At 41.4% G+C, this 24,797-nt stretch overlaps 2 protein-coding genes across 3 annotated transcripts; one reads left to right on the top strand and one right to left on the bottom strand.

Annotated features, from left to right (window-relative positions):
- Positions 1–1,625: 1,625 nt before the first annotated feature.
- Positions 1,626–12,742, bottom strand: nexn (nexilin (F actin binding protein)). 2 transcript variants are annotated; one of them, XM_070831901.1, is made up of 14 exons: positions 12,625–12,742; positions 10,290–10,749; positions 9,957–10,154; positions 8,688–8,772; positions 8,445–8,593; positions 6,259–6,459; positions 5,983–6,156; positions 5,490–5,678; positions 4,918–5,109; positions 3,910–4,104; positions 3,467–3,688; positions 3,120–3,305; positions 2,628–2,991; positions 1,626–2,475 (listed from the first exon to the last, which is right to left on the bottom strand). In XM_070831901.1, the coding sequence occupies exons 2-14, from the start codon at positions 10,698–10,700 to the stop codon at positions 2,462–2,464; spliced, it is 2,580 nt and encodes an 859-aa protein (XP_070688002.1). In that variant the 5' UTR covers positions 10,701–10,749; positions 12,625–12,742; the 3' UTR covers positions 1,626–2,461. The 2 variants fall into 2 exon arrangements, with proteins under 2 accessions (XP_070688002.1, XP_070688001.1); XM_070831900.1 differs by lacking the exon at positions 1,626–2,475 and having other exon boundaries at positions 2,608–2,991.
- A 4,600-nt stretch (positions 12,743–17,342) lies between these two features.
- Positions 17,343–24,735, top strand: tab3 (TGF-beta activated kinase 1 (MAP3K7) binding protein 3). Its single transcript, XM_070831902.1, has 7 exons — positions 17,343–17,509; positions 18,209–18,380; positions 18,610–19,864; positions 20,504–20,664; positions 21,150–21,243; positions 23,383–23,466; positions 23,851–24,735. The coding sequence occupies exons 2-7, from the start codon at positions 18,279–18,281 to the stop codon at positions 23,994–23,996; spliced, it is 1,842 nt and encodes a 613-aa protein (XP_070688003.1). The 5' UTR covers positions 17,343–17,509; positions 18,209–18,278; the 3' UTR covers positions 23,997–24,735.
- The last annotated feature ends 62 nt before the right edge of the window (positions 24,736–24,797 follow it).

Genomic DNA, 24,797 nt, shown 5'->3' on the forward strand with positions numbered 1-24,797 from the left:
GAGGGAAACACATGACACTCACCGGAGACTTTGATGTAAAGTAGAGGTACAAAACAACCTCAATAGGAAACCAGCTGAGTGAAATTACTTTAGAAATGACTTGAAGACACCGTGTCTGGCAAATATACACCCTCTCTGATTGACCCGGAAAGCGCAAGATATACGGAAAAGGTTAATTTGATCCACTCCAACAGGCTATGAATTTTTATACAATTAGTATTAGCTACCTTGCTAAAGAGGATGAGCGCTCACAGGGTCTCTGTCACTGTACATAGCTGTTAATATTAAACTCATCCAAGTAAAATTGGTTTGGCTTTACGCCCCTTAAATGAGCAAAGCTGGAACAGGATGAAGAAGCACAGGTGAGTCTTTTCACACTCTTGCAGGTGAGCCATATAACGTTAGCATGTAGCTGGAGTCATAAAACCCTTCGATCAAGATCTTTTTCAGGACATGGTGTGGGAACAAATCAGAGATCAGCAATGTGGGGTTAAATCCTGGTGCAACCAACTCCGCAACATCTCTTTGGCACAGAGTTATTAATTAAAATTGGCTTGTTTAAGTGTGGACGCTGTTACCGGATATGCGGAACAAGGGATTTGCGTGGTGATGAAAACTACTCTGGGTGACATATTGCTGATCTGATCTCTACTCACCTGACGCAAATTTACGTCGCTACGTAACAGTTCATTCAGTGTCTCACAACCTACAGAGGGAGCATTACCATGAATGTATAAAGACAAAATGACATTGCATAGGCATTACAGCTTATGAATGACCGTCTGGATACAAAAAAATGGCCACAAGATAAATGTAAGTGGAAGCAAGATTATTAACAGGATAGAAAAGTAGAAAATAAATGTATTTTTTCAAAACGATTTCATGTTAATCTTTGCTGAAAGTGTTACAATCTTTACATTTACTGTTCGATTGTGAATTTTACCTACAAAAATTGCTGTTTTTGTGTAATTTATGACAGATCACGCTTTAATTGAAGCAACCTATGAGGAGCATGGCTGACATGGCCTCTTGTGGGGCCCAGGCAGAGAGTTTGCTGTTAGGCCCCTACTGATCCACCAGCATGGACTGTATGTCCACCACCCAGCTCCCAACCGTGCACTTCAAGTTGTCATTCGATTCAGAGCAACCAATACTCCTATGAAGGGATAATACTACATTTGTGTTACTTTGTGGTATTTGATCAAATACCATTTTATCAAGAAAATGTATCGTATGCACACTATAGAGAAAATATGCAAAAATTTGCTAAAAATGCAGCTACTGCTTAATTGATATTGTACTTTAGATGTGCAGATTCCCTAACAATTTTGAAGTTGATCAAATTACCAAAACCAGTTGATATGCAGTGAGCCTGGGGCTCCTTGGGATCTGGACCCCCACAGCAATTGCCCACTATACTAATTTGTGCAATTTCTCCCCATACTCTGGGGCTTGTTTCCCACCGTTAGTCTCTGGTTTAACAACATTTGGGTTTGTAAATGTAGATCAGGCACTAGGTAGAAGTAGTTTAAGTCTTCCCTGTGCGACAATAAAAGACACCACAAGAATTCTGTTATTTTTGTTAATTTTATTAAAACATTTTAATTTATAATATATGACAAATATTCAGGCTAGCCTATGTTTCTTTTCATTATCAAACCACAAAACGGTGACCTAATGTCCAGCACAACTGAATTATGACAACTGCATTAAGAGTAATACATTTAACTCAAAAAGAAAAGGGGGGGTTGATACATGAAAAGTCAACATATTAAACTTTTTTTAGATGCTGCATTTGGGTTTACAGTTTCACTGAAAATGGTGTACACACGATTTCAAATTGTTTTGTCAACAGACCCTTCACTGTGAATTTCCAATTAAGTTATGATGTACATGTTACCCCTTGATATAATACCACCAAAGTATCAGAATACATGCTAATTAATACGGATGACGCTGTTGAGTAGTTGTAGAATCCCCAAGCAAGCTTGTAAGATGTGTTACTGATATTCCTGTATCTTGTTCTTTAAAATTAGCACACAAGGACATCTTGCTTTTTACATTTCAGTGCCTCAAGCAAAGTGTTTCCCACGTATGGACCTTACAGTGTGATATTTACAACACAGTACTATGATACTTGAAAATTGCTGGTTTCCAAAATGTAATGAGGGCCTTGCAGCGAAGGTTGTTTCCAACAAGAACAATTAAGAATCGTGTCTGTTTTTGGCACAAGTATTATCCTACCCTAACAGGGAGTGCAGTTTTACAATTGAGTAATACGTAAACAACATCTTGCTTTGTGTGTGTGTGTGTGTGTGTGTGTGTGTTGTGTATCCCTCCCTTAGGAATGCCAAGCATACTGCTGTTTTCTTCCCTCTGCTGTTTCACCGTACCATGAGGGGCGAAGTTTTACAAAAAGAGTGAGAGACAACAGGGAAAGTTTCCAGAACATGGAAGGGCATCAGTAGTCATAAGCTGCAAGAAAGAAACAGAAGAGCAGTTATCCACATCTGCCACTAAGCCTGAGCTCATGAGGAAGAGGAGCATGCGATCCACTTCATAGAAAGAGGTTGAAATCCACATCGGAGGTATCATGCGGGCATGCAGTCACACCAAGGTGGCCTTACTTTCTATTGTGAGGATGCAGGTACTTGCTGCTGTGCCTCTGCTGTTCACAGCCTTGCACATGTACTCTCCCTCGTCTTCTGGGAAGGTCTCTGGCAGGTAGAGGCAGTACGTCTCTCCTCGCTCTATATACTGATAGTCCTCACAGTCCTGGAGCATCTCTCCCTCAAACCACCATGTCACCTCCGGCTTGGGCTCCCCGGTGATCTTAACGGTGAACCGCACTGGCTCCGAGTCCACCACTGATTGATTTTTAAGGGGCTTCTTAAACCACGGAGCCCCCGACCTGGCATGATCTTCCTCATCTTCATAAGCTGCAGACCCATTGATGATGCTACCCTCATCATCCACATCATCCTCCTTCTTCTGCAAACAGAAGACAAAAATATCACAAACCGTTGCCAGGGTCAAAGCAACCTCAAACCAAACTCCTGCTAAGCTGTCATGCATAAGGAATGATTCTACATATATGGTCATGAATACGGAAGATTTACTTTTTGGAGGGCGGCATCAATCTCTTGCTGCTCAAACTGCATCCTCTGCAGCTTCTGCTCCTCTATCCTCCTCCTCTCCTCCTCCTCTCTGGCTTTGGCCATTTGTTGAAATCGGGCTCGCATATCCACCTTCTGCTTGAATGGTGACTCCTCAGCCCTCACTGTTGCTTCTCCTTCCTCGTCCTCCTGAAAAGTGCAGTAAATATAACATGTGACACAGGGATAATCCTTTGTTGATAATTCACAACATTTATTGATCTTTTTAACAAATCAAATTTACAAATTTTGTTTGTGTCATCTTGAATTATTGATGTTTTGTTGTAAAATTCACGTCTGAATAATCTTACCTCCTGGAACCTCTCAGCTTCTCTCTCTTTAATTTCATCATCAACGGCCTTCCTCCGTGCTCTCTCCATCTCAATCTTTTTCTGAATTTCCTCGTCAGTCAGCTGCTTGATCTTCTCAAATTTGGACTTGAGGTTCTTGGCCTGGATGGAGCCAGTCCTCTTGAGCTTGGTCAGTTCTTCATACTCTTTGCTTAAAACGTCTGAGCTTTCATTCACTTCATCCTGTGAGATAGGAGGCCAATTTATTTTTGCATAGCTGAGAAAACTCCCTATGTTAAATAAAGTTTCAGCAATGTGGATTGGAAAAAAATTGCAATGAGATTTGTCATAGCTGAGTTTATAGGAAGTCATGCCTGTATTGTCAGGCATATTTGGCAGAGAGGGATAGTTTAACATATGTGATGCACATGGGTCACATAAATGTTCATCTGTTCCACACTGACCTCGCCCATCTCTTGTCGGAGTTGTTCAAATTCCTGCTTCTCCTGCTCCATTTTCTTTTTGCGCTCCTCTGCCTTGCGTCTCCTCTCAGCCTCCTCTTTCTCTTTCAGGAGCTCTTCAAAGTTGATCTCCAGTTTTCTAGGGTGCAGCGCTTCCTGAGATTCACTTCTCACCATCCCTTCACCCTCATCTAGTACCTACATATGTAAATGCACACAAGAGCAGAGAGCTCTGTATTATGGCCATGTGGTCTGACAACCTAACTCAGTGTTGGCGTCAGTATGCAATCAACAAAACAATTTAAGTCCAACTACTTACCCAACATTACATAATGTCACAAAAGCATTCAGCAGGAGCCATTCTTATTGTTGCACATAAACACAACATGCATTAAAAAAAGCACCTATGTGCTATTGTACTTACAGTGAATGAATCCGTAATAGCACACTGTATGAACAACTGTTGTTTCCTTTTGTTTTTTCTGTGAACTATATACTTTTGTAACTGAGAATATCTTACTGTTTCATCTCCATATGCAGAGTTTTCCTGATCCAGGCCAGGGCTCTTAAAGAAATAATTTGGACAAGGAAACAAGCAATGTAGGTGTACCATTTGAGCCCATCAGAATGATTTACAATACATAAAGAAACGTGTAATCTTCATCCAATTAGAATCCAATTATACATAGTATTCAGACAGAGTCAGTGTGAAGAATCAAAATTGATGTTAGATTGATGTGGGACAAAATTGCTTTAGGCTTCATGTTTATATATAATGCATTTCACTAATTTTGTTATTAACTCTTGCGTATTGATAAAAAATGCATAAAGTGTATGTATGAGCTGTTTGCGTGTGTGTTTAGGCAACCTTTAAAAGGGAAAGCTGAGCAGCTCAGCTGCAGCAAATTGAGTTAAAGCCGTAGTAACAACAACTACTGTATTCTGACATGTTAATGACCAGCAACATACATGCAGAGTATAACCTCCAGTCACTGAGTCATGTGAACTTACCATGCTCTTGCGGGCCTCAGCAAAGAGCCTCTTCTCCTCCTCCAGTCTCCTCTTGGCCTCCTCCTCCGCCTTCTTCTGCTCCTCCTCCCTTCTCTGGCGTTCCAGCTCCTCAAAGCTGGCGCATATCTTCCCGGGCTTACTGCCCTCCAGGTTGAGTAATGCCATCAGCACCTCATCATCCTCATCTACAAGCTGAGAAAGAACACAGCAGGCTAAGCTTTGAGTGCTGTAGATAAGGAGTGGCTGATGGTGTAAACATGTTTTGTCAGTTTCATGTAACCTTTCAAAATGAGGCTCCTCTTATTTGCAGGGAAAAGTTTGCCCTGAGGTTTTCAGTTGAAAACTACCTTGAAGGAAAAGTTTGACATTTTGGAAAGTACACTTATTAGCCTTCTGACATCAATCTTCTCCTCTAACTCTTCACCAGAAAGCCAATAAGCATAAATAGATGTCTAACCATTCCTTCAAGGACGTATCAGATATAAGATATATACAGCAGAATAATATTACCAGTAGATGTTTACATTACAAGAGAACTGAATTTTGTATCTATTTTTGGGAAGCATATTGACCATGCTCTTTCTGGCTTCAGCAAAAGCTCTTCTCTCCTCCTCCATTCGTCTCTTGGCCTCCTCCTCTGCTTTCTTGCGCTCTTCCTCTACCCTCTGCCTTTCCAGCTCTTCAAAGCTCAGCCTCAGTTTTCTAGGTCGGAACTCCTCCTTGTCTTCCTGCGCTACCTGCGTGTCCTCCTCATCTTCTCCCTGACAACACGCAAAGGAATCATAAGCACTGATTAAGACAACTCAACAACAGTTTAGACATCAAAAAATCATTACACAACAAATGCATATTTGGCGTAAATAGAATCTGAAGACTAAAGCAATGTGAAAAGCATTTAGGCTTGTCTGATATTGCTGCCAGAGTCAGAATACAAGGAAAAAAGGGACAGTAAAATATCTCACATGTACTAAACTGTGTTGATATAGTGTATTGCAAAAAAATTGTCATTTATAAAATTTGCAACCCTCCATTGAAATTAATGTTATGTTTTAAAGTTTTCTTTACCATTCCCAGCCTGGCCTCCTCAAAAGCTTTCTTCTCCTCCAGCAGGCGGCGTTTGGCCTCCTCCTCAGCCAGCTTCTTTCTGTTTTCCTGCCTTTCCCTTTCCAGCTCCTCAAATGTCAGCTTCAGCTTTCCAGGAGTCACCTGCACCTTCTCTGAAGGCTTCTCATCTTCATCCTATATTGAAATGAGTGTGAGTATGAAGGAGACATTGCTTGACTGTGACTCACAACCATTAAGGTGGTTGCAAAAAGCCCAAAACAAGCTTCATATTATCACCTGCTCAACAGTCGAGCGTCGCTTTGCATCCCTGAAGGAGCGTTTGTTTTCATCGTATCGTTTCTTCTTCTCGTGTTCTGACTTCTTCCTCAGTTCCTCCTCTCGATTCCTCTCCATGTCTTCAAAGTTCATCTTGATTTTGCCTGGATTTTGTGACGACTTCGCTGGAACCACCCGTATCAGGATTGTGTCATCTCCTTCCTAAAAGGTGTTTGATAAAGGGAAATTATCCAAGGTATTGCAAAAACTAATGAATGCATTAAAATTAAATGTTTGAAGAAAAGCAGACCATATTGGCAAATCATGTGCAAGAGGACAGTGGTGGAAAGTAACAAAGTAGTACTGTAGTACAGTTATGAGTTCATAAGATTAGCTGATAAGAAGTCAGTGTATTGAATATTACACCAGTGGTTCCCAGTCTTTTAGGCAATGTCTTTTAAAGCAGCGTCTGACTGGGGCCACTTGTTGTTAGCAGTCTTATCAGAGACATTTCACCTCTAAACTTCTCAGATGGTTTCCTTTAGATATCTGCTCACAATGAAAGCATCCAATATTTCACAAAAAAGCAAAGATTGGAGGCAAATCAGCAAAATGAATCTACAGAATGAGCACTTTTGGTACTTTGAGTAAATTTTGCTCATGTCTGTACTTTTACTTAAGTAGGAACACATGACTTACAGTATACACACACACACACACACGGACTGGGGATAAGAACATATGGGTGGGTAGGGGGCAACTCCATTGGCCTAATGTCACCATTTGCAGTAGGTCAGAGTATGGGGTGTCAGTCTAAGATAGCAGAGTCTAATTCAGTCACAGTAAGGAGGTCTAGAGCTAATTTAGTCACTGGGAGGTGAAGGAAACAGTTGCCAGTCATATGCTGTCTACACCTGGTAGCGCTGGAAGTGTGCTTTTCCAGTTGTTTCTAGATCGTCAAGTCGGTGCTTCTTTACATTTGAATGGAATCATTTGAAATGTGCGACATTACTCAGTTTCTGATAAAAGATCTAAAGCATAATTCAGTTTTTTTCATATTTGGGCAACAAAGCAAATACTAAAAGGGTTGTACATTTATTCAATAGGTATAAAGTAAATATACAATAAAACACTTAGTTAATGTAATTGTAGATGTTAGTGAGGAATCGTGATGTGTTCGCTTGGCATTCATGATTTTGTCAGCATCTTTACCAAGGCTGTAGCCAGGATTTTAAATAGAATAGCCCCAAATAGCTTTTTGTCATTTATACTTCCTGAGGTTTATTATTCTCTGAAAATCAACAATTGCTTTGAATCTCAAGAGGAGTGACCGAGCTAAACAGGTGTCTCACAACTTAGTCTTCTCCAGTGTCCTATAATTACTATATAATTTGTCCAACAAGGACATTACAAGAATAGACCTATGAAAGAAAGTGTTACAGTTTTATCTCCTAAGCCCTCTCCTTCCAACCAGGAATACAATTCTAGTGGAGAAATGCCAACTTCTGGTGACAGATATTGGGTCAAAAAACTGTAAAGCCAGCCTTGATATTGTCGTCAATTTATTTTCTTAATGTTTTTCCCACAAAGTTTCTAATAACCCTGAACTTCGCCCCATAAACTACATTTAATGAATTTTAAAGACATATTCAAAATAAAAAGCTGAATAAAGTCACCACTGTTAAAACAGAGTCCTGTTAAAGATGTTTGTATCTGTATCTGTGAAACATATACAGCGTTGTTAACGTCATTGACTCTTCTCACTGTGCTAGAGCGGAATTAGGTCAAAGAAGTAGCAGCTAATTGCCTGTAATTGCCTATCCAAGAAGTCTTATGCAACCGTTGCCAGGACCTACACTGAAGGTATAATAGGCCTTAAAACTCCATTTAAGTTGTTCTACCTGTACTGAACTGATTGGAAATATTAGTTCGATTCACATTTTTTATGCAGCGAGGTAAAATAAAGGCAGCCTGTTCAGTTCACATGTTGTGTCATGTAACATCGCTTCTGGTGGTTTCAGACCTATTTCCAGGCTCTGCCAACTGTTTGGATTTGGATCTCAAATGCCACTTTAAATAACTCATCCAGGTGGCGGCTGAGGATTACCTGAATCATTATAGAAGTACGCCATTCTCACAAGAAAAGCAGCACTGCAGCATCTACACATGCTGTCTCTCTCCCAAGAATTCATGCAAGCTTTACTTACCTCCGCTGCTTTCTGAGCCAGTTCTTTCTTTATTTTGGCCTTTTCCATGTAGTCCTGGGTTTCCCTCTTCCTCCTCTCGCCTTCCATCCTTTTCCTTTCTTCCTCTTGTCTTTGTTTTTCCATTTCTGCAAACTTCCCCTTCACGCTACCTGAGGATTTCACGGAGCACAACACAGGCCTTCAGCCTTCTCTTCCTCCCCAATCCCATACTGAGTATCCATCTTTACCCTTTGTGTGTCTTACCTGTGATTTTGGGGACGTAGGATTTTTCTACCTTTCCTGGTTTCACCTCTTCTTCCTCATCACTGGAAGCAAGTAGTTCTTTTATCTGTGGCGGATCAGATGGAGAGTGGTGGTGAGGTTACGGTTTAGCTGGGATCATCTCCTTTGCCACTCGGGAGCCATGCTGGTCCCAGCAAGAACAAGGGCCTAATCCCTGCTAATAGCTGGGTCATGTGACCTGCAGGTGGGCCTCTGATTGGGCCGTGGTGTTGTCACACAGACAGGAGATGAGCGTAGGTGTCCAAGCCTGTCCAGCTATGGCACAGCCATGCCAAGAAAGGTTGTCTGCCTGAGTATCACTGATAATCCACTCACAAGACCGTATCACTGCACTTATGTCTCCACAGTTGATCTCTAAGAAAAGCTGTCTTAACTTTGAATCCTTGATCTCTGTTGTTATTCTTCTTTAAATTTCACATATATAGCTTCTCAGTCACTGAATTATTTCCTCCTCACTATATGTCAAAATCATACACGTTTATATGTTTTCCTCTGGTAATATAATAAAATCCAATAGTAATTTTCCTGGTTTACCATGAAATAGAATTAAAAAAAAATTGATGTCGACTAGCTGCTAAGTAATGGTTATTTTCATTATTGATTTATCTATCTGCTGTTTTACAATTAGTTGATCAAGAGCCTGAAGTGATGCCTTCACTTTGTTTTGTCAAACCATGAGTCCAAAACCCAAAGCTATTCAGTCTACAATGAAGAATTTGAGAAGTTGGAACCAGATAATATTTGTCAAATTGTTGATGATTAGGAGTACTCCACTGATTTAAAATAATGTACAGTTTAAAACCTAAAGGATAAAAACTAATTTACATAATTTTTTCTGCAATTCTGCCAAGTATATTTGGTATGTGTAAAATTTGAGATCTGTATAACAATTAAAAAATATATATTGTTCGATGAGCTGAACAACAGCACAACATGCTTTTAGAATTATGAACGATCCAGCGAGGTTCAGTCCTTAAGTGTCCCTTTGGCACATTAATAAGGTTAAAATTGCAATATTCTTACATTAATATCATCTTTTGAAGTCAAGCACAAACAAAAAGTTGAATATTACATGAAAAGATGATTGTTAATTGGTTAATTTTCTAGAATACAGTGTGGTGTATAGAAGACAGTGAACTCTCACTCAAACTGGCAGCCTTGTCACCCCGTCATGCCTCATCATGCCATGCAGGTCACGGTCAGAGGTTAGTGGGGTTATCTGTCTTTGACCTGCTGCTTCCTGCGACTCCACTCTCTCTCCTTGACATATTGATCCTTCCTCTTCTGCTGCTCATCCTTGTTCCTCTGCCTGCTGCGCTCCTCCCGGGCCTTCTGCATGGTCTCAAACTTGCCCGTCACATCGCCCTTCTCTTTGCTCTGCTTTGGCACGTAGCTTCTGGCCACCGGCTTTCTGGATCTGAGGAGTCTCTGTAGTTGGAGGGAAGATAAGATGACATTATTTGTGCAGCATGGGTAAATAGTTTCTGTTAGGGGCAGCATTCATATGTACAAGAGTCACATCATCTCCAAAAAAACAGTTGTTATCTTAAATATGTCACTCACCTCTTTCCTAAGTGTAAAATCAGAAATATTCTGGTCTTCATTTGTGGCAGGTTGTGTATCTTCCTCCTCCTTCTGCGTGTCCTGTGCTACACCATTAACATCTTCTGATCTTTTATTTTTCTCATCAGCTTTGTCCTCTACTGTGTGTTCCACGCCGTTCATGCGTGTCTTGTCATTTTCATCACTCGCTTCGTCATTCGCCTGGCAGGGCTTTTTGTCTTCCACGTGTGACGTCTCCTCACTCTCCTCCTCGTCCGCTTTGTCTTTATCAACGACCACATCATCTTCATCTTCCTCCGGGGTCACATAATTTTCCTTATTTTCTGAATCGCTCATGTTGTGTTCCTCTTCGTTTGTGACATCGTGCATGTCGTGAGCGACAACAGCCGCAACCTGCGCCACCTCAGTCATGTTTGTACCACAATGACAAGTTGACAGACAGGCTCTATTAAAATGTTACCTGCAAAGCAAAGGATGAATTGTTCAAATGTTAACTGTCTTCTTGCAGTGAATACAAGTGATCAAATGCCAATCTGCTCCACACATCACAGAAGTTAAGCATGCAACAGACATAAACAATCACGTTTTCATTGACTTTCACTGATTGATTGGTAGTAAATTCGACAATGTGCAGAATGTAACAGACACATTCATTCATTGGCTGTCATATGAATGTGTTGATAGTCAGTGTCCTGCGATCAAGATGGCAGTCGAGATTTACTTCTTTTAGCAAACCTGACACTTTGAAAGTCTTTTAGTGATCCCTGCATTTTCCAGTTAACTTGTATAATTGTATTTGCTCTAACCATAATTCTATAATTGTTTTAGATTTTATTTTAAGCAACCAGTTTACAGCCATTAGAAAGGCCAGATCCTCTACTTTTCCCAGATAAATTAGGATTCTGTAATATGACTTTTCCTAGTCTGTTGGTGGGGTTCATGGTGCAACAGGCACTTCCACTTCTACAAACTTAGAGGCAAAGAAAACTGCTCCACTTCCCAGTATGATGAGAAACTATTTATATCCCACTTGTGGGCCCAGGACATGTGATCATGGCTATTTCTGATGAGTGATAGGCAGTTCAGTTGGACAGAGCTCAAGTTGGCACCCACATGTCGCCCGACAGACCCTTGACAAAATGGCCAGACTAAGAGCTAGACAACTGGATGAATGAGAGCTGTTTGGACTGTTAGTCACCCAACACTAAAACTGCTGCTGTTTATCACTGTCCCCAGATGCCTTTTAAATATCTACCTTTTATATTTATTATATTTATAAGTATGAACATCACACCATGTGGCATGATGCTGCTGATCAGGAGTGTGACAATAACGCTGTTAAATGGAAATGCAAAGGTAGGATTGTGTTCCACAGTTGAGCTGATATTTTGAATAGAAATCATCCCATACAAAGTGATCACAAAGTGATTCACATTTCTAATCAATATAATCAGTCAGCACTTAGTCCAACCTGGTCGACCCCTTAGAAACTCTAATCACCTCTGTTCTCCACTGTGGCACATTTGAAAGGAATCTTCAGCTACACAAACAATTTGCAAAAGGGAGTCGTCGAGTTTTTGGAGTCAGAATAATAATATAAATATTCATATTTTAAGTGGGCCTATGGGTGTGATATTGAAAACATATCTAATTTCATATTGCTTGTTGTGCTGCTAAATATTAATTTTGAAAGGTTTCTTATTAATTATGATCATTTTGACCCCTGATAACAAGGAGGTGGGCATCAGGAGAATGACAGAGCAACCTTTCAAATTTTTAAACTGCAGCCTGTTTCTTCTGTTGTACACTGATAAAGACAATATTCTGACTCAGAATAAACAGCAACATAATAAGTGACCCCTGAAGGTTAGTAATTAAACATAAATCTTAAACTCTAAAATTAAGGTTTTAAATTAAAAAAAATTAGGTTTGGGTTGTGATGTCCTATTTCTGTACTCAGCTGGCAGGAGATATCATGGCAGTGTTTGTCACAGAAAAAGAGTCTGACACATATAAAGACAGATGTGTGTTAATTTATCATCCTAACTGTTACACTAAACCTGAATTATTGTGCTTCTCTTGTCTCTCTTGCATGTCTGACCACATGTTGCGGACATGAATTGTACCTGCAGTTTGTAACTGTAACACAATGGGGAAAAGAAAGATCTACAGTTTCAGATACCTGATTTCTGCCTAAATTAAGATGTATGATCTGCTTAAGGCAACTTCTGATTAAACTGAAATAGCTTTGACCTTGCAACATAAACAGACAACTCTATGGTTTTAAGACCTCCTTTTACGACATAATCTATTTTTTAAAAAAACAGGAGTTTACCTCTGAAGCTTGCTGTCGTCCTCCTGATTTAGATTAAATTAAAAAAAAAAATCCTTTGGGTATAAACCAGTGGGAGAGAAACGCAGGCCCAGCGGGACATGCGACCACTCGGTGAACCAAACTCGACTGGCTGCTGGTCGCCGTTTCCATAAAAGTACCGTTACTTTCTACCGGATACCACATGCCGCGCGCGCCTGCCGCAGGTTCAGCTGTCGCCTCGTGCGCGCGCGCACACGCACCCACAGGTTTCATCCTGATCATTTGCAGGCGCAGCAACATAAATACTGTTGATAAATGTCTTTTACAATGTCTTTAAGAATAAACTAATGGGTTTTCTTTTAATTGTGTTTAACGGTTGATTTCTAGTGATTTATCATCAGGTTATTTACTAATGAGGTTAGAATGACCTGAGTGATATTTTTATGTTCTTTGATGTCAGTTTAATATCTCCATAACAGCCATGATGCAGAGTCTGTTGAATTGTGTGTGGATTATTAAGTCTAGGTTATAATACATTATCACTGTGAAATGCCTATAAGATAATATGTTTTTTTTAGTTGTTAGAAGACCAATTAATGTGTATCCTCTAATTTAGGACAGTAGTTTTATGCAGAAACAGGTGAAGTATGCATCCTAATACATGTTTATTTGCTGTCCTCTCATCCTTTACACTCACCTTTCAAGATGCATAAGCTATTTCCCTATGTTTGCATCACTGGCCCAGCTATACTTTTTGTCTGATTAATGATCCGATTGATCCGTGATCCATCATCTTGCACATCATCTTTACCAGGAATGGACTGCCAAGATAAGAATACCTGAATCGTCTGGTACAAACTACAAACTTCTGGTCAGGTCTGTTACAACCTAAAAGCAGACAGTATCCCATTATCAATATCTGCTTGTCGGCCTGTCAGAGGCAGGATTCCCGACTTATCAGTTGAGAGAGACACCAGCTTGCCCTTTGTTTTTCCCGTCTAGCCTAGATATTGCTGTCGTGTTGCTATGCAGTGGCAGTTGGGACTGATATCATCGAACCAAGAGCTACATAAAAACAGTGTTTCAACACCATCACATCGAGTGAGAAACAACAAATTCCTAAATGACACACATTTTAGGAGATGTACAGTATAAACCTAAACCACAGAGTTCTGATACACTACCCGATGCTCTAAACTAAGCATAACACTTTAAACTAAGATGAGAAAGTGGCTCGCTCTCTCTCTCACTGAGGGTGGATGTAAATAGAAACCATAGGGCAGACACATTTGGTCTGCCCTAATGGCTCCAAGCACAGCTGCTGACTCACTGACCAAACAGGCCTCAGGCAGAAAACCCACCGAGTAAAGTCCCCATCCAAGTATTCTAGGAATGTCACAGAGATTTTTGAGAGGCAGTACACAAAAGCTTTTATAGATCAGCACTGCCTGAATAATCAAAACTTTTTCAGAACACAGAGAATCCTGTTTGGCGCACTGTATTACAGGAATTACTTGAAAATGATAATGTGAAACCACTATTTCACAGGTTAAAGGTAAATGTGAGGATACACAGCGAATGTTACATAATTTCAGCAATCACTCACTGTGTCCAGTTAGAGATGGCGAGGCTTTGGGAAGCCTCCAACAAGAGTGCAAAGTTTCAGCCAACACTGTACTCAGAGGTGAAATCTGAGAGCCAGATCACCATTGATAGAGAAAAAAATGGAAGAAAAATCGTGGATTCTTTTGATTAATGCACTCAAAGACTATTGGATGGTCCCTGCTTGGAAGAAAATAAATTTACTGGTGCATACAATTCAACAAATGACGTTCAACAACTTGACGCTATTGTCCCTTGTTGTTTCTCCCTCTATGTGACGTGTTTGACACAGATGTTTTGTTTTATTGGTTGATACATTTGTGAGCAAACATAAATCTGGCCCTTTTGAAGTTAAATTTGAACATTACAGGAAATTAAGTTTCACAAAAGAAGACTTACCAACCCTAACCCTAACTTCACAGACTTGGCAGTGTTTTGGAGAAGCTCTTTATTCACTTCCTGCTCAGGTTAAGTAATAAATTTGGTGGGGGTCTGTTCTGTGAACTGTCGGAGCAAAGGGGCTCCATCCGCCTTTGTTCTGAGCCCTGCAGGGCATCAGGGACAACAAGGGGACGGCTTTAAATAGCACCACAGTTGTGGCGACCCATCAGCACTGTAAGGACAGCAAACCTGAGTCAGACTGGGCCTTAGTCTCAGCTGCTGCTGCTCAGCGCCGACACCCCTATGAATATTTTTGTGGTGGTAGAGCCCACGCCCCCTGCTGAAGCCCCAGTAGACTGGCTCAGCAGGTCAAGAAGACTGTATGCTGGTGGATGGACACACCAGTGCCAGCTGTCCACAATAAGCATCAGACCACCACCTGCTTATTACTTTTACTCACTTATACACACTGATCACACTGCACAAATTGTCAGAAAATCTGCCAAGATTTCAGGCTTTCTTTCCTCCTGTCAACTGAACCACTGTGTCACAAACATTAAAATATCAGGTGAAATAATAATGACTGATAATCTGCGCCTAGCTGATGAGGCACTACAGCTTTCTGTCCACCAAAACATCCTCATGCCACTGCAATAAAAATTCCTTCTCATTCATGTCAAGCATACAGTATATTCCCCAGGCACTCGTTCATGGCCTTATGTAGTCCGCTCATTGTCAGATTCAGTGTTCCATGACTTGTTGTCTGCTTTGTGTTATCAAGGGACTCCTGGACAACAGGCCTCTCTTTTGTCCATTGAAATCACTGGTCAGGCCCTTCCAAGCTAAAAACCAGACATTTTGTGCTGTTATTGAATAACAGCATTTACTTCTGTGAGATTTGCCTTTTAGCTGCTTCTCTTGTGAACAGCACAAGCAATGAAAACATGTCAGAATTTCCCAGCTGTGACTGCTGGGTGCTTAGTTGTTATTAGGAGAAAAAGCAACCCCATTGCAGAACAGGTGACGCCTATGAACAGCGCAGGCCGCTCTCTTACCAGGCTGCTTTAAAGGCTCACAGTGAGCCTTTTAAACTGAGATTAAAATAATACCCTTTTCAAAGGAACATTTTAGAAACGTACAAAAAATGGATCAATGTGATTTTGCTACAGTATACTATTACTAGAGGTTAGGTGTGATATGAAATTGTCCAAATCTGTACAGTATACAAAAACCTGTAATGTAATCTCTATAAAGTAACAAGGATTGGCATGACTGTGACTGACCACAATCCCGTTACAACACCAACCACTTATCCCTAAGATCCCTATATAATTGTGTTGGTCACATACTCTGGCCTCACATATATTATAGACTCATTGTATTGTTTTTGCCTTCATTTGTAGAAATTCTGAGGGAGGACGCATGTGTTGTGCTTCCTCACCTGTTATAAAGCCATGATGCAAATTTTCCTTTATAGAGACCAATTCAAGTTCCTTCCTGTTATTGTCTCTGAAGTGTGCTTGTGCAGAAGTCATAGATCTCTCACTGCCCTCTAGTGAAAAAACAGACAAACACCCCTGACACAAATCCTGCCTTTGCTGTTTAGGTTTGTAAGTATTGAATTATCTGTCCTTTTGATCCCTTTGCTAATAACCCCAAATCTGTGAGACAGTAAATCTCTTATCAATATGCTTTCAACATTATATACTTCTATACACTTAGTCGTCAGTTCATGTGAGCGTGGCTGAACCAATTATCAAGTCATCCCAAATAAATTTAGATCAGATGGCTGATCTCCTCTGTTGCTTATGCTCGACTCACACAAACATGTGAAATGTGACATATGATATTGTTGGAGAAACACACAGCAGTAGGTGGATGGGAGAGAGCTCATTCCATGCATTTACACACTCAACACAATATTTGACTTCCTTCATTGAATAAAGCACAGACGAAACACCTCAGAGCTGATTATTATTGCAGAATTTCAGCCAGTCAGTTTTAAAGGGAGGAGCAAAGAGCATTTTTGTTCAGTGTGTTTGCTTCCAAATTTATTGATTTTTACACTATTTTAGATTGTTTTGGAAACTCATTTCTGTTTTTGCATCTAACTGGATATTATATGCATATATATAAATGTGGCAGTTGTCTTTTAGCTCATTCATGATGTTTGAATTCTGTTATTGTTGTATGGTATGCTGCCATTTATGCCAGATCTCTCTGAAATTATAAATTACACAACAATGATTATTATACAATAAACTTATATTTCATTATTTTCATTATTGTTGTTTTGAATGTAAAAGTAGCACGGTAATAAAACAGGCAATAACTAGTGTTAAAACAGTTTTACATTTATGATGTTTGATGTAATAACAGTAAAAGCTAATAACAGTAATTAAAAAAAAAGTAATAATAATAATCTTGATACCTTTATATTAATATTTAAGTATATATTTGAATATAACGTATAAGTATATTTATTAATAATATTTATTGGTAGGGAACTGATATAAACTGAATAGATCCAAGACTTCCAGTTTGTAGAATCGCTATATTTTTATAGGGATTAAGCTTCTGTTTGAAGGGAAATTAGTGGCTACTGAGTAGAAATGAGTAAAAACTGAATGGAGTTCTGCCGCATGAGCACCAGGGGGGCACGGCAAGCAGACATGCGCACTATTGACAGTGTAGATCCAGCCGATTTGAACAACTTCCTGGTCCGGGAAAATCTGACATTATCGCGATAGACAGCCTGTTCGTATGCAGTTCAGCGGCGGGGGCCTGACGCTGGAATGCGAAACTACAAGTTATTTTGCCCAAACAACAAATTGACAAAGCTTGGCGCACCGTTTCAGAAATATCACAGCTCCGGTCGGGACTCAGCTATGGTCCGAGGCATGAGGGATATTCCTAACATATGGTAAGTTTTATAAAGCTGCTGGTGGCTAACGCTCGCTGACTTTAGCATGGTTAGCTAGCTAATCCATCAACACTCAGGCTTGTGACAGCTGACCAGGACCAAGCTAAGGTTAGCATTAGCAAAGTTAGCTGGCAGGCAGTTGACGAATTGAGTTAAGCTTATTTGAACAGGTGACTTGTTTAGGGGATTGTGGTGCTGATTTAGTTGCGGATAACATCGGACAATCTTCCGGGAGTGGCAGCTTTGTTTTTCGGCGTAACCACACAGCACACCGGCTGTTTGAGTGATGCACAGAGGCTAACTGATGCTGATAGCTAGCCTGCTAGCTAGCGATGGTATGTCGTCGTTGCTTGGTGCAACAGTATGGCTAAACAAACAACAACAGACTGACAGGCACCTTACTAGCACTCTAGTGCTAATGTGAATGAATGCCAACGACGCTGTCGTGTTGTCGTTGTGTTCGTGTGTTATATTCCGCTGTTTCACCCCTCTTAATGGAGAAATTTAACTCTTTTTGAAACGCTGGTTGGCATGCATCATAGAGACTATTTAATTGATATGGTCGCTGTAATTACTGCTGACACACTGGGTGTGTGATTAAATATTTGGCAGGCCAGCAGTGCTAGTAGGATTATAGCGAACTTTCCTATGACATTTCAGCTTTGTCTTCAGTTTTGTCTGTCATCTCTGCATCTTCAGGGGATGAAAAGGGACCGGTTGTTTCAGCATTTGCAGCTTTGAGCTTGTTGACTCTCTGTGTTGGCTGAGGATGGCGCAGGGAGGCTCTCAGCTCGACTACCATATCCTGCAGGACCTCAAGCAGCGTTTCCCAGAGATCCCAGAAGGGGTAGTGTCACAGTGCCTTCTGCAGGTACACACACATTCCTTCATATTCGAGCTGTTCGGAGAATTGTTGACTGTGTGGTATTCACTCTGGCTGAAGGTTGTTTTATTTCAGTATGTCTTCCTGCATTTGTGCTACCTGATTACCTATCTCTAGTATTATTCCTTATGATGTATACTGGACTGGAAGGCAGCAAGATGAGCACCCCCACAAGTCCACGCTGCATAACTGAGACTGTTCTCTCTTGCTGTCCTAGAACAACAATAACCTGGATCTCTGCTGCCACCTGCTGGGTAAGGAAAGTAACAGATACTTGTATGGAGAGTTCCATCACAGTCCAGAAGAGGGGCGACTGAGCCGAAACCACATGCTGCACATTAGCTTGGGCTACCCAGGCTCAGATCCAAGCAAGGCAAATGGAGGAGCAGCAGGTGTCGGGCGCTCCTTAGTGCACAGCACCAGTGACAGTCATATCGAACCCCAGCGGCCCAGCTACCCTGAGCCGCTGTCAGCCCCCGCCACCATTGCCCCCTCCCCAGGGTACAATCCTTTTTTTATGAACGATCAGAGCCGGTCGGCTAGCACTCCCACCCCTCCACCGACAATGCAGGGCATGTCTCCCACATACTGCCCTGTCCCACGTTACACTATGAACCCTATAACAGTCACACTTTCACAAAGTATACCCAATGTCCCTCAGGCTTTGCAGATTCCTGGGCACTATGCTAACAGCTCTAACACCACCTTGTATATTCGACCCTCACCCTCCCAGAGCCCACAGCCAGTGCCCTGGTCCTCCTCAGGGGCACCTGTGTATCAGCATCAGCAGTCTCCCTACAGTACTCCCACATATGGCTCGCCTTACAGCTCCCCGCAGCATCAGGTCCAGCCACAGCCCCAACCACAGCCCCAGCCGCAACCCCAGCACCAGCAGTATGTCTTCCTCCCTATTAGCTCACCAACCCTTCCCAGCATGCCCTACCATCACCAGCAACAGCAACAGCCAGCAGTTTACAGGCCCTACCACCCAAAAAGCTCCCTAAAGAACCAGATAGAGATTACCCTGGAGGGTCCACGACCCCGCAGCAACTCACCTGTGCACACGGCCCATCCCCAAGGAGCGCTTTACATGGCCACCAGCCCCTCGCCCAGCTCCCCTTCGAGGGGCATCACTATGAGTGGACCTCCTGGCCCGCCATCTTTTCACCCTGGAATGTACCTGCAGCATCAGGGCCCTGCAAGGCCTCGGCCTGCCTCATCTCCTCAACCGGGCCAGTCAGCCTACACCTTCAAAATCAAAGTGTCTCCAGGAGGACAGGCCCAGAGGCCACCCAGCTCACCTCCTGTGGCCGAAGCAGAGTCTCTTCTCAACATAGTAGACCAAGGGGAGCACAATGCTGCTCCTGCACCTATCCTGCCCATCTCCGCTCTACCAGGGAACATTGCCAGTCAGTTTCATCAAATGCCCCGACGTTCAAGCTCAGGCTCTGATGACTATGCCTACACACAAGGTAAAGGATTCTTGTTTTTTCTATCTATTTCTCTGCATGTGTGTCACTTTCTGTCGCCAGCATTTAGCCTGAGAATAGGTGACCTCATCTCAGAAGACATTTGACTTCCTAAACACACACACACACACACATATTTATTTATTTATTTATTTTTAAGATCTCACAGTGTCACAGATTTCAGATGAGATCCAACTTCTTATTCAGTCACTTACTGCATTTTTGTGTGCTTGCCACATGGACTCACAAGCCAACTTTGTTAGCTTTTTAAAAATTTGGATTTCTTTTTTTTGAAAAGGTGACATTCATTCTTGCATGCTGTTTTGTTGGCATGTTTTGCTATCATATTTGAGACTTTCCCCCAACCACATAAATTATGTAGTGTGTGCAACTGCTATGTGTCTGTTTGCCCTCTTTTGTAGTTGTCATGTGCTACATATGGTTAAAGTAGTGATGGTCAGACTTATTTGAAAGCAGACATGATGCAAGTTGGTCTTCATTTCATAATTTGCCTGTGATGCTGCCTTTTCACTTTTTTGTCAGTGTTGGGGTTGCAAATTGGTATGCAATAGTAGCAGAGCATTTTTATTATTTTTTTGTCTTTTATTTCAAGTATTTTGTGTTTGGTGTGTTTCCCTCCAGCTCTCCTGCTCCACCAGCGGGCCAGGATGGAGCGCCTACTGAAGGAACTGTTGCTGGAGAAGCAGAAACTAGAGCAGTTGAAGGCTGACGTCAACAACATGGAATATGATGCCCTGCAAAGACGCTTCCGACGAGTCAACTCCACCAGTCTTATACCCAGAGTAAGGATGCACTTGGACTCACGCTTATGTTACACTTCACAATCTTATGTCACCACAAATATTTCTATCCCTTTTCACATGATTACAAAAGGTGATGTACAACTATTTGCCTTGAAAATATTAATGATGAAGTTCAGGATTGAAAATATTTTAGATTATCTTTATTCCATAGCCATTGAGGCTTAGTAAGGCATAGTAACTACATGTAACTTACATTATGGGTTTGAATGAGGCATTGGACTCGTGCTGTTTAAAATATTGAAAGGATTAAAAATGATCAAAAAAACAATCAAGCTCATCTTAGTTGTGCCAGTGCAGCTAAAATGCGGCAATGATAATGAGAGAAATTGCATTACTATATTAGACAAAGTGTTTAATAAACCAGCGTCTTATTTGTGATAAGAAGTTTGGAAGGAGGTATGGGGAATATTTGGTTGTCTATTTTGGTCTAATCTATCTGGGCTGTGTGTTTGCACCGGCTGCAGCCTGAAGAGATGACCCGATTGCGGAGTCTGAACAGACAGCTTCAGATTGATATCGACTGTACCCTGAAGGAGACAGATCTACTGCAATCTAGAGGTACACACACACACACACACACACACACACACACACACACACACACGCACACACAAGCCACATGCTCACACTTAAATGCACCATCCCACACATGAACTTTTGAAGTGTGTCTCTGATTTATTTGAAAGCATTGATCTTGAGAGAGCCAAGCCCAGAAGCAGACAGAGATGGGTCCAAAGTGATAGATGAGGCTCCATCACGCTGCATACAGATGTAGCGTTCTAATATGACCGGCTGGTCCGTGACAGGACCCGGGTCTGATCAAAGGTCGACCCTCATTCGGCCTGTGCACAATGTTTGGTGATGACAGCATTGCCTCAAAATGCTGCCAGTCGTAGTTTGTGGAGCTTCATTGCAGTGATTTATATGTATATACCAGGAGTTGTGTCTAAGTGTGTGTCCAAGTAATTTGCAATTAGCCCAGTGCTACTGAACGTTTGGGCCGTGGCCCTCCTGGAAAATTCCTGTAGAATTCCTCTGCTTTGTTTCGGTCAAATGCCTTTTGGCAAATACTGGCCGAGATGTATCATGTATGCTAGTTGTTTTTAAGACTGGCTTTCACATTGCCGCTCTGCGAACGGTGAAGCCCCTGGACAGAAGTAGTTATATGTACGTCTCTCCTCTGAGCTATTGAACGCTGGCTTCCCTCTCCAGTGCCCTCCTCACACTTTTTGAGGATGGCTTGCTCCGTTAATGAAAAAATCTGCAGCACAAAAGCTGCTGCCAAATGATTGGATTTTCTGGTTTTCTGAGTTTTAACTTTTGCTTGCTTGTACATTGTAATTCAATGTTAAAATGTAAATGTTCATATCTTTGCTGGCAGCAAATAAAATGCATTTTTAAAATGAGGGTATTAATTGAATAGTTGTGTATACAAATATTGAATAGTTGTGTATACTTTTACTGTTATTTAGATTGAATATTCTTTTCACTTTCACAGCTTGTTTGCTTTAGGTGTTATTCAAAATTGAGGATATGACCAGTATTTTTTTTTTTTTGAATGGCCAACATTAAATTTGGAGTTGTAGTTAATATAATATATGATATAATATATGATGCTCATGTGGGGATTCTTGAATCCTTAATTTTGAATTCCTGAATCGTTTCGTGTCTCTCTCTTAATTAAAGAGCTTGGTCTAGACCTGCTCTTTATGTAAAGCGTCTTGAGATAACGCTGTCATGAATTGGCGCTATATAAAGATTGATTGATTAATTGATTGATAGTAGAGAAAAGTCAAATGGATTTTGTTATAGGCCTCTGAAAATTTGTGTCAGTTGTAGTCTTTGTATGCCAAATAGCCAACGTAAATGCTAAATGTGTGAGTGATCTTTATGTGCCTCCTGGAACTCAGCTTTCATTCACTCACAAAGCAGCTTATTGAGCTTGAGAACTTGGAGAAAATTTCACCCAGTTGCAAAAAGAAATCAGTAAAACAAGTTAACATCTGACTGTAAGCCTGTAGCAGTTTGACACATATTTCTTTTTAATCCTGATAAAACTATGCATAGCCTACGCTAAGCAGACAATAAAATCCCTTCTCTGATGTGGAAAAAACATCCTGTTAGCTAAACAGTCAAGAAAGAGTGAGCTTACTTATTTCATGTTGCAGTTTAAGTAAATCACAATCTCCTGGCAAAATCCTGTAAAAGTATAAATAGTGTTTGAATTATTGACTGTAGTGTCTGTGATTGTACTCGTAGCTGTTCTGACCAAATTAAGCACTGCATTAATAAAATGCAAGGGACTGCGTTGGTTGGCGCATGCTGCACTGGTTGCCAGTGAGATGATTAAATACAGTCCAACATTATCACTTTGAGTAACAGATCCAAGAATTTTAAGGCTTTTTGGATGCCACTGCACAGTGGTTTATAATGTTATCAGACAGGGTTTTATAACTCTGGTCTAGCCAGAGTCATGTTTCATTACACTGCTGCCAAAAAAATGAGCCAGGTTCATCTTTTTTGCCTGTTGATCCAGCATTCGGTTTACTGGTCGTCCGTGTTGCAACGAATGCGGAGGCTGCCGTTGTCGGTCTCAACACGGCAGTCAGTCCAGAGGCTTAAAGAGACTAGCTGGATAGGACCTCTGGTTGGGATGACCACTTCTAAACAAATATCTGACCCTGCTTTCCTCTACAGGGAAGTTTGACCCTAAAGCAAAGAACAACTTTTATGACAACATTCAGTCTGGTCCAGTGGTGCCGCCCAAACCCGGGAAGAAAGGTGAGAATTGTCCAATGCAGTTTTCAGAACATAAAAGTGAGTTGTGAGACATTTGCGTAAGGTTGTGTAAAGAAGAGAAGAAAAATGTATCAATGAATCTTGTTAATACTGTTGCAGAGGACACAGATGTGAGTTTCAGTGTAAAAACATTGAACTCACTGTTCTGATCTAATTTATATTTGTCTTGCCTTGTTATTTTGTGAATGCCCATGTCTATCAACATTGGTACTGAATGGCTGATGTATAATTATGAGCCTCACACATGTGGCAGCCTTGGTTAACCTCATTCTTGAGTTGATGACACAGTTGATTATTGCAGCATTATAAACTCTATTACATGAATAAACAGCCTTTATCATGTACTGCTTTCTTTCTCTTTGTCAGAAGGGGAGCAGAGCTCCAAACCAGTGCCGGGGCCCCAGACGGATGAGGACTTCGAAGGCGCCCAGTGGAACTGTGAAAGCTGCACCTTCCTCAACCATCCTGCACTCAATCGTTGTGAACAGTGCGAGATGCCACGCTACACCTGAGCTTAGTGCTGTGCTGTATTGCCCACCCCTGCCCCATCCCCCGCCAATCCTTGGATAGTATAAGCCCCACCTCTCCAAAATCTACAGAATCCGTCTAGAGGTTTTCCCCTGTCAGTGAATATATAAACTCCCGTCACCTGCTGAGGAAGAGCCACTAGCCCTCTCTGTCCACTCTGTCCTGCTCCCGTCTACTACTCCTGTGCACTTTGACCCTTGTTTCCATTGGCGGATGGCAATTCTTTTTTTTAGGACCGTGGGAGACTCTTCTCATGTCAGATGTATGAACGAGGGAGTGACAAACTCAGACTCTGGCAGTGGGTGGGACAGGGCTTCAGAGAGGTCATAACGACCAAGAAACGAGGAGGAGGAGCTACGGTTTACCTAGAGAACATTCCATGCAGAATCAGTGACTGCCCTGTTTACACAACCTCGCCCATTCCTGAACTCAAAATGGAGGCACTTCCACTTTAATCCAGGACCTGTAGCTCCCTCTCTGACAGTGGAACAATGAAAGCAATGGTATATACGCTCTGACTAATGCGAAATGTAGACTGTACACTGTATCTGGCTCTGTATTAGAGCTCATTTCACTGAAAGAAGAACACTAAAGACACTTGCATAGGAGTATATTCCTGGTACTTTTATGCATATTATGCCACCCTGTATTATGTGTTCTAAAGATGTCGATTTCCTGTGCAAATGCCTCAACTTGCTGTACTTAATAAAGGAGCTGATTCTATGTGACTTGACCACGCACAGCTGGCATGTCTGCATAGTTTGTCATAATTTACAGATGCCCCC

This window comes from Pempheris klunzingeri, chromosome 6, assembly GCF_042242105.1.
Source record: "Pempheris klunzingeri isolate RE-2024b chromosome 6, fPemKlu1.hap1, whole genome shotgun sequence".
NCBI lineage: Eukaryota > Metazoa > Chordata > Actinopteri > Acropomatiformes > Pempheridae > Pempheris > Pempheris klunzingeri.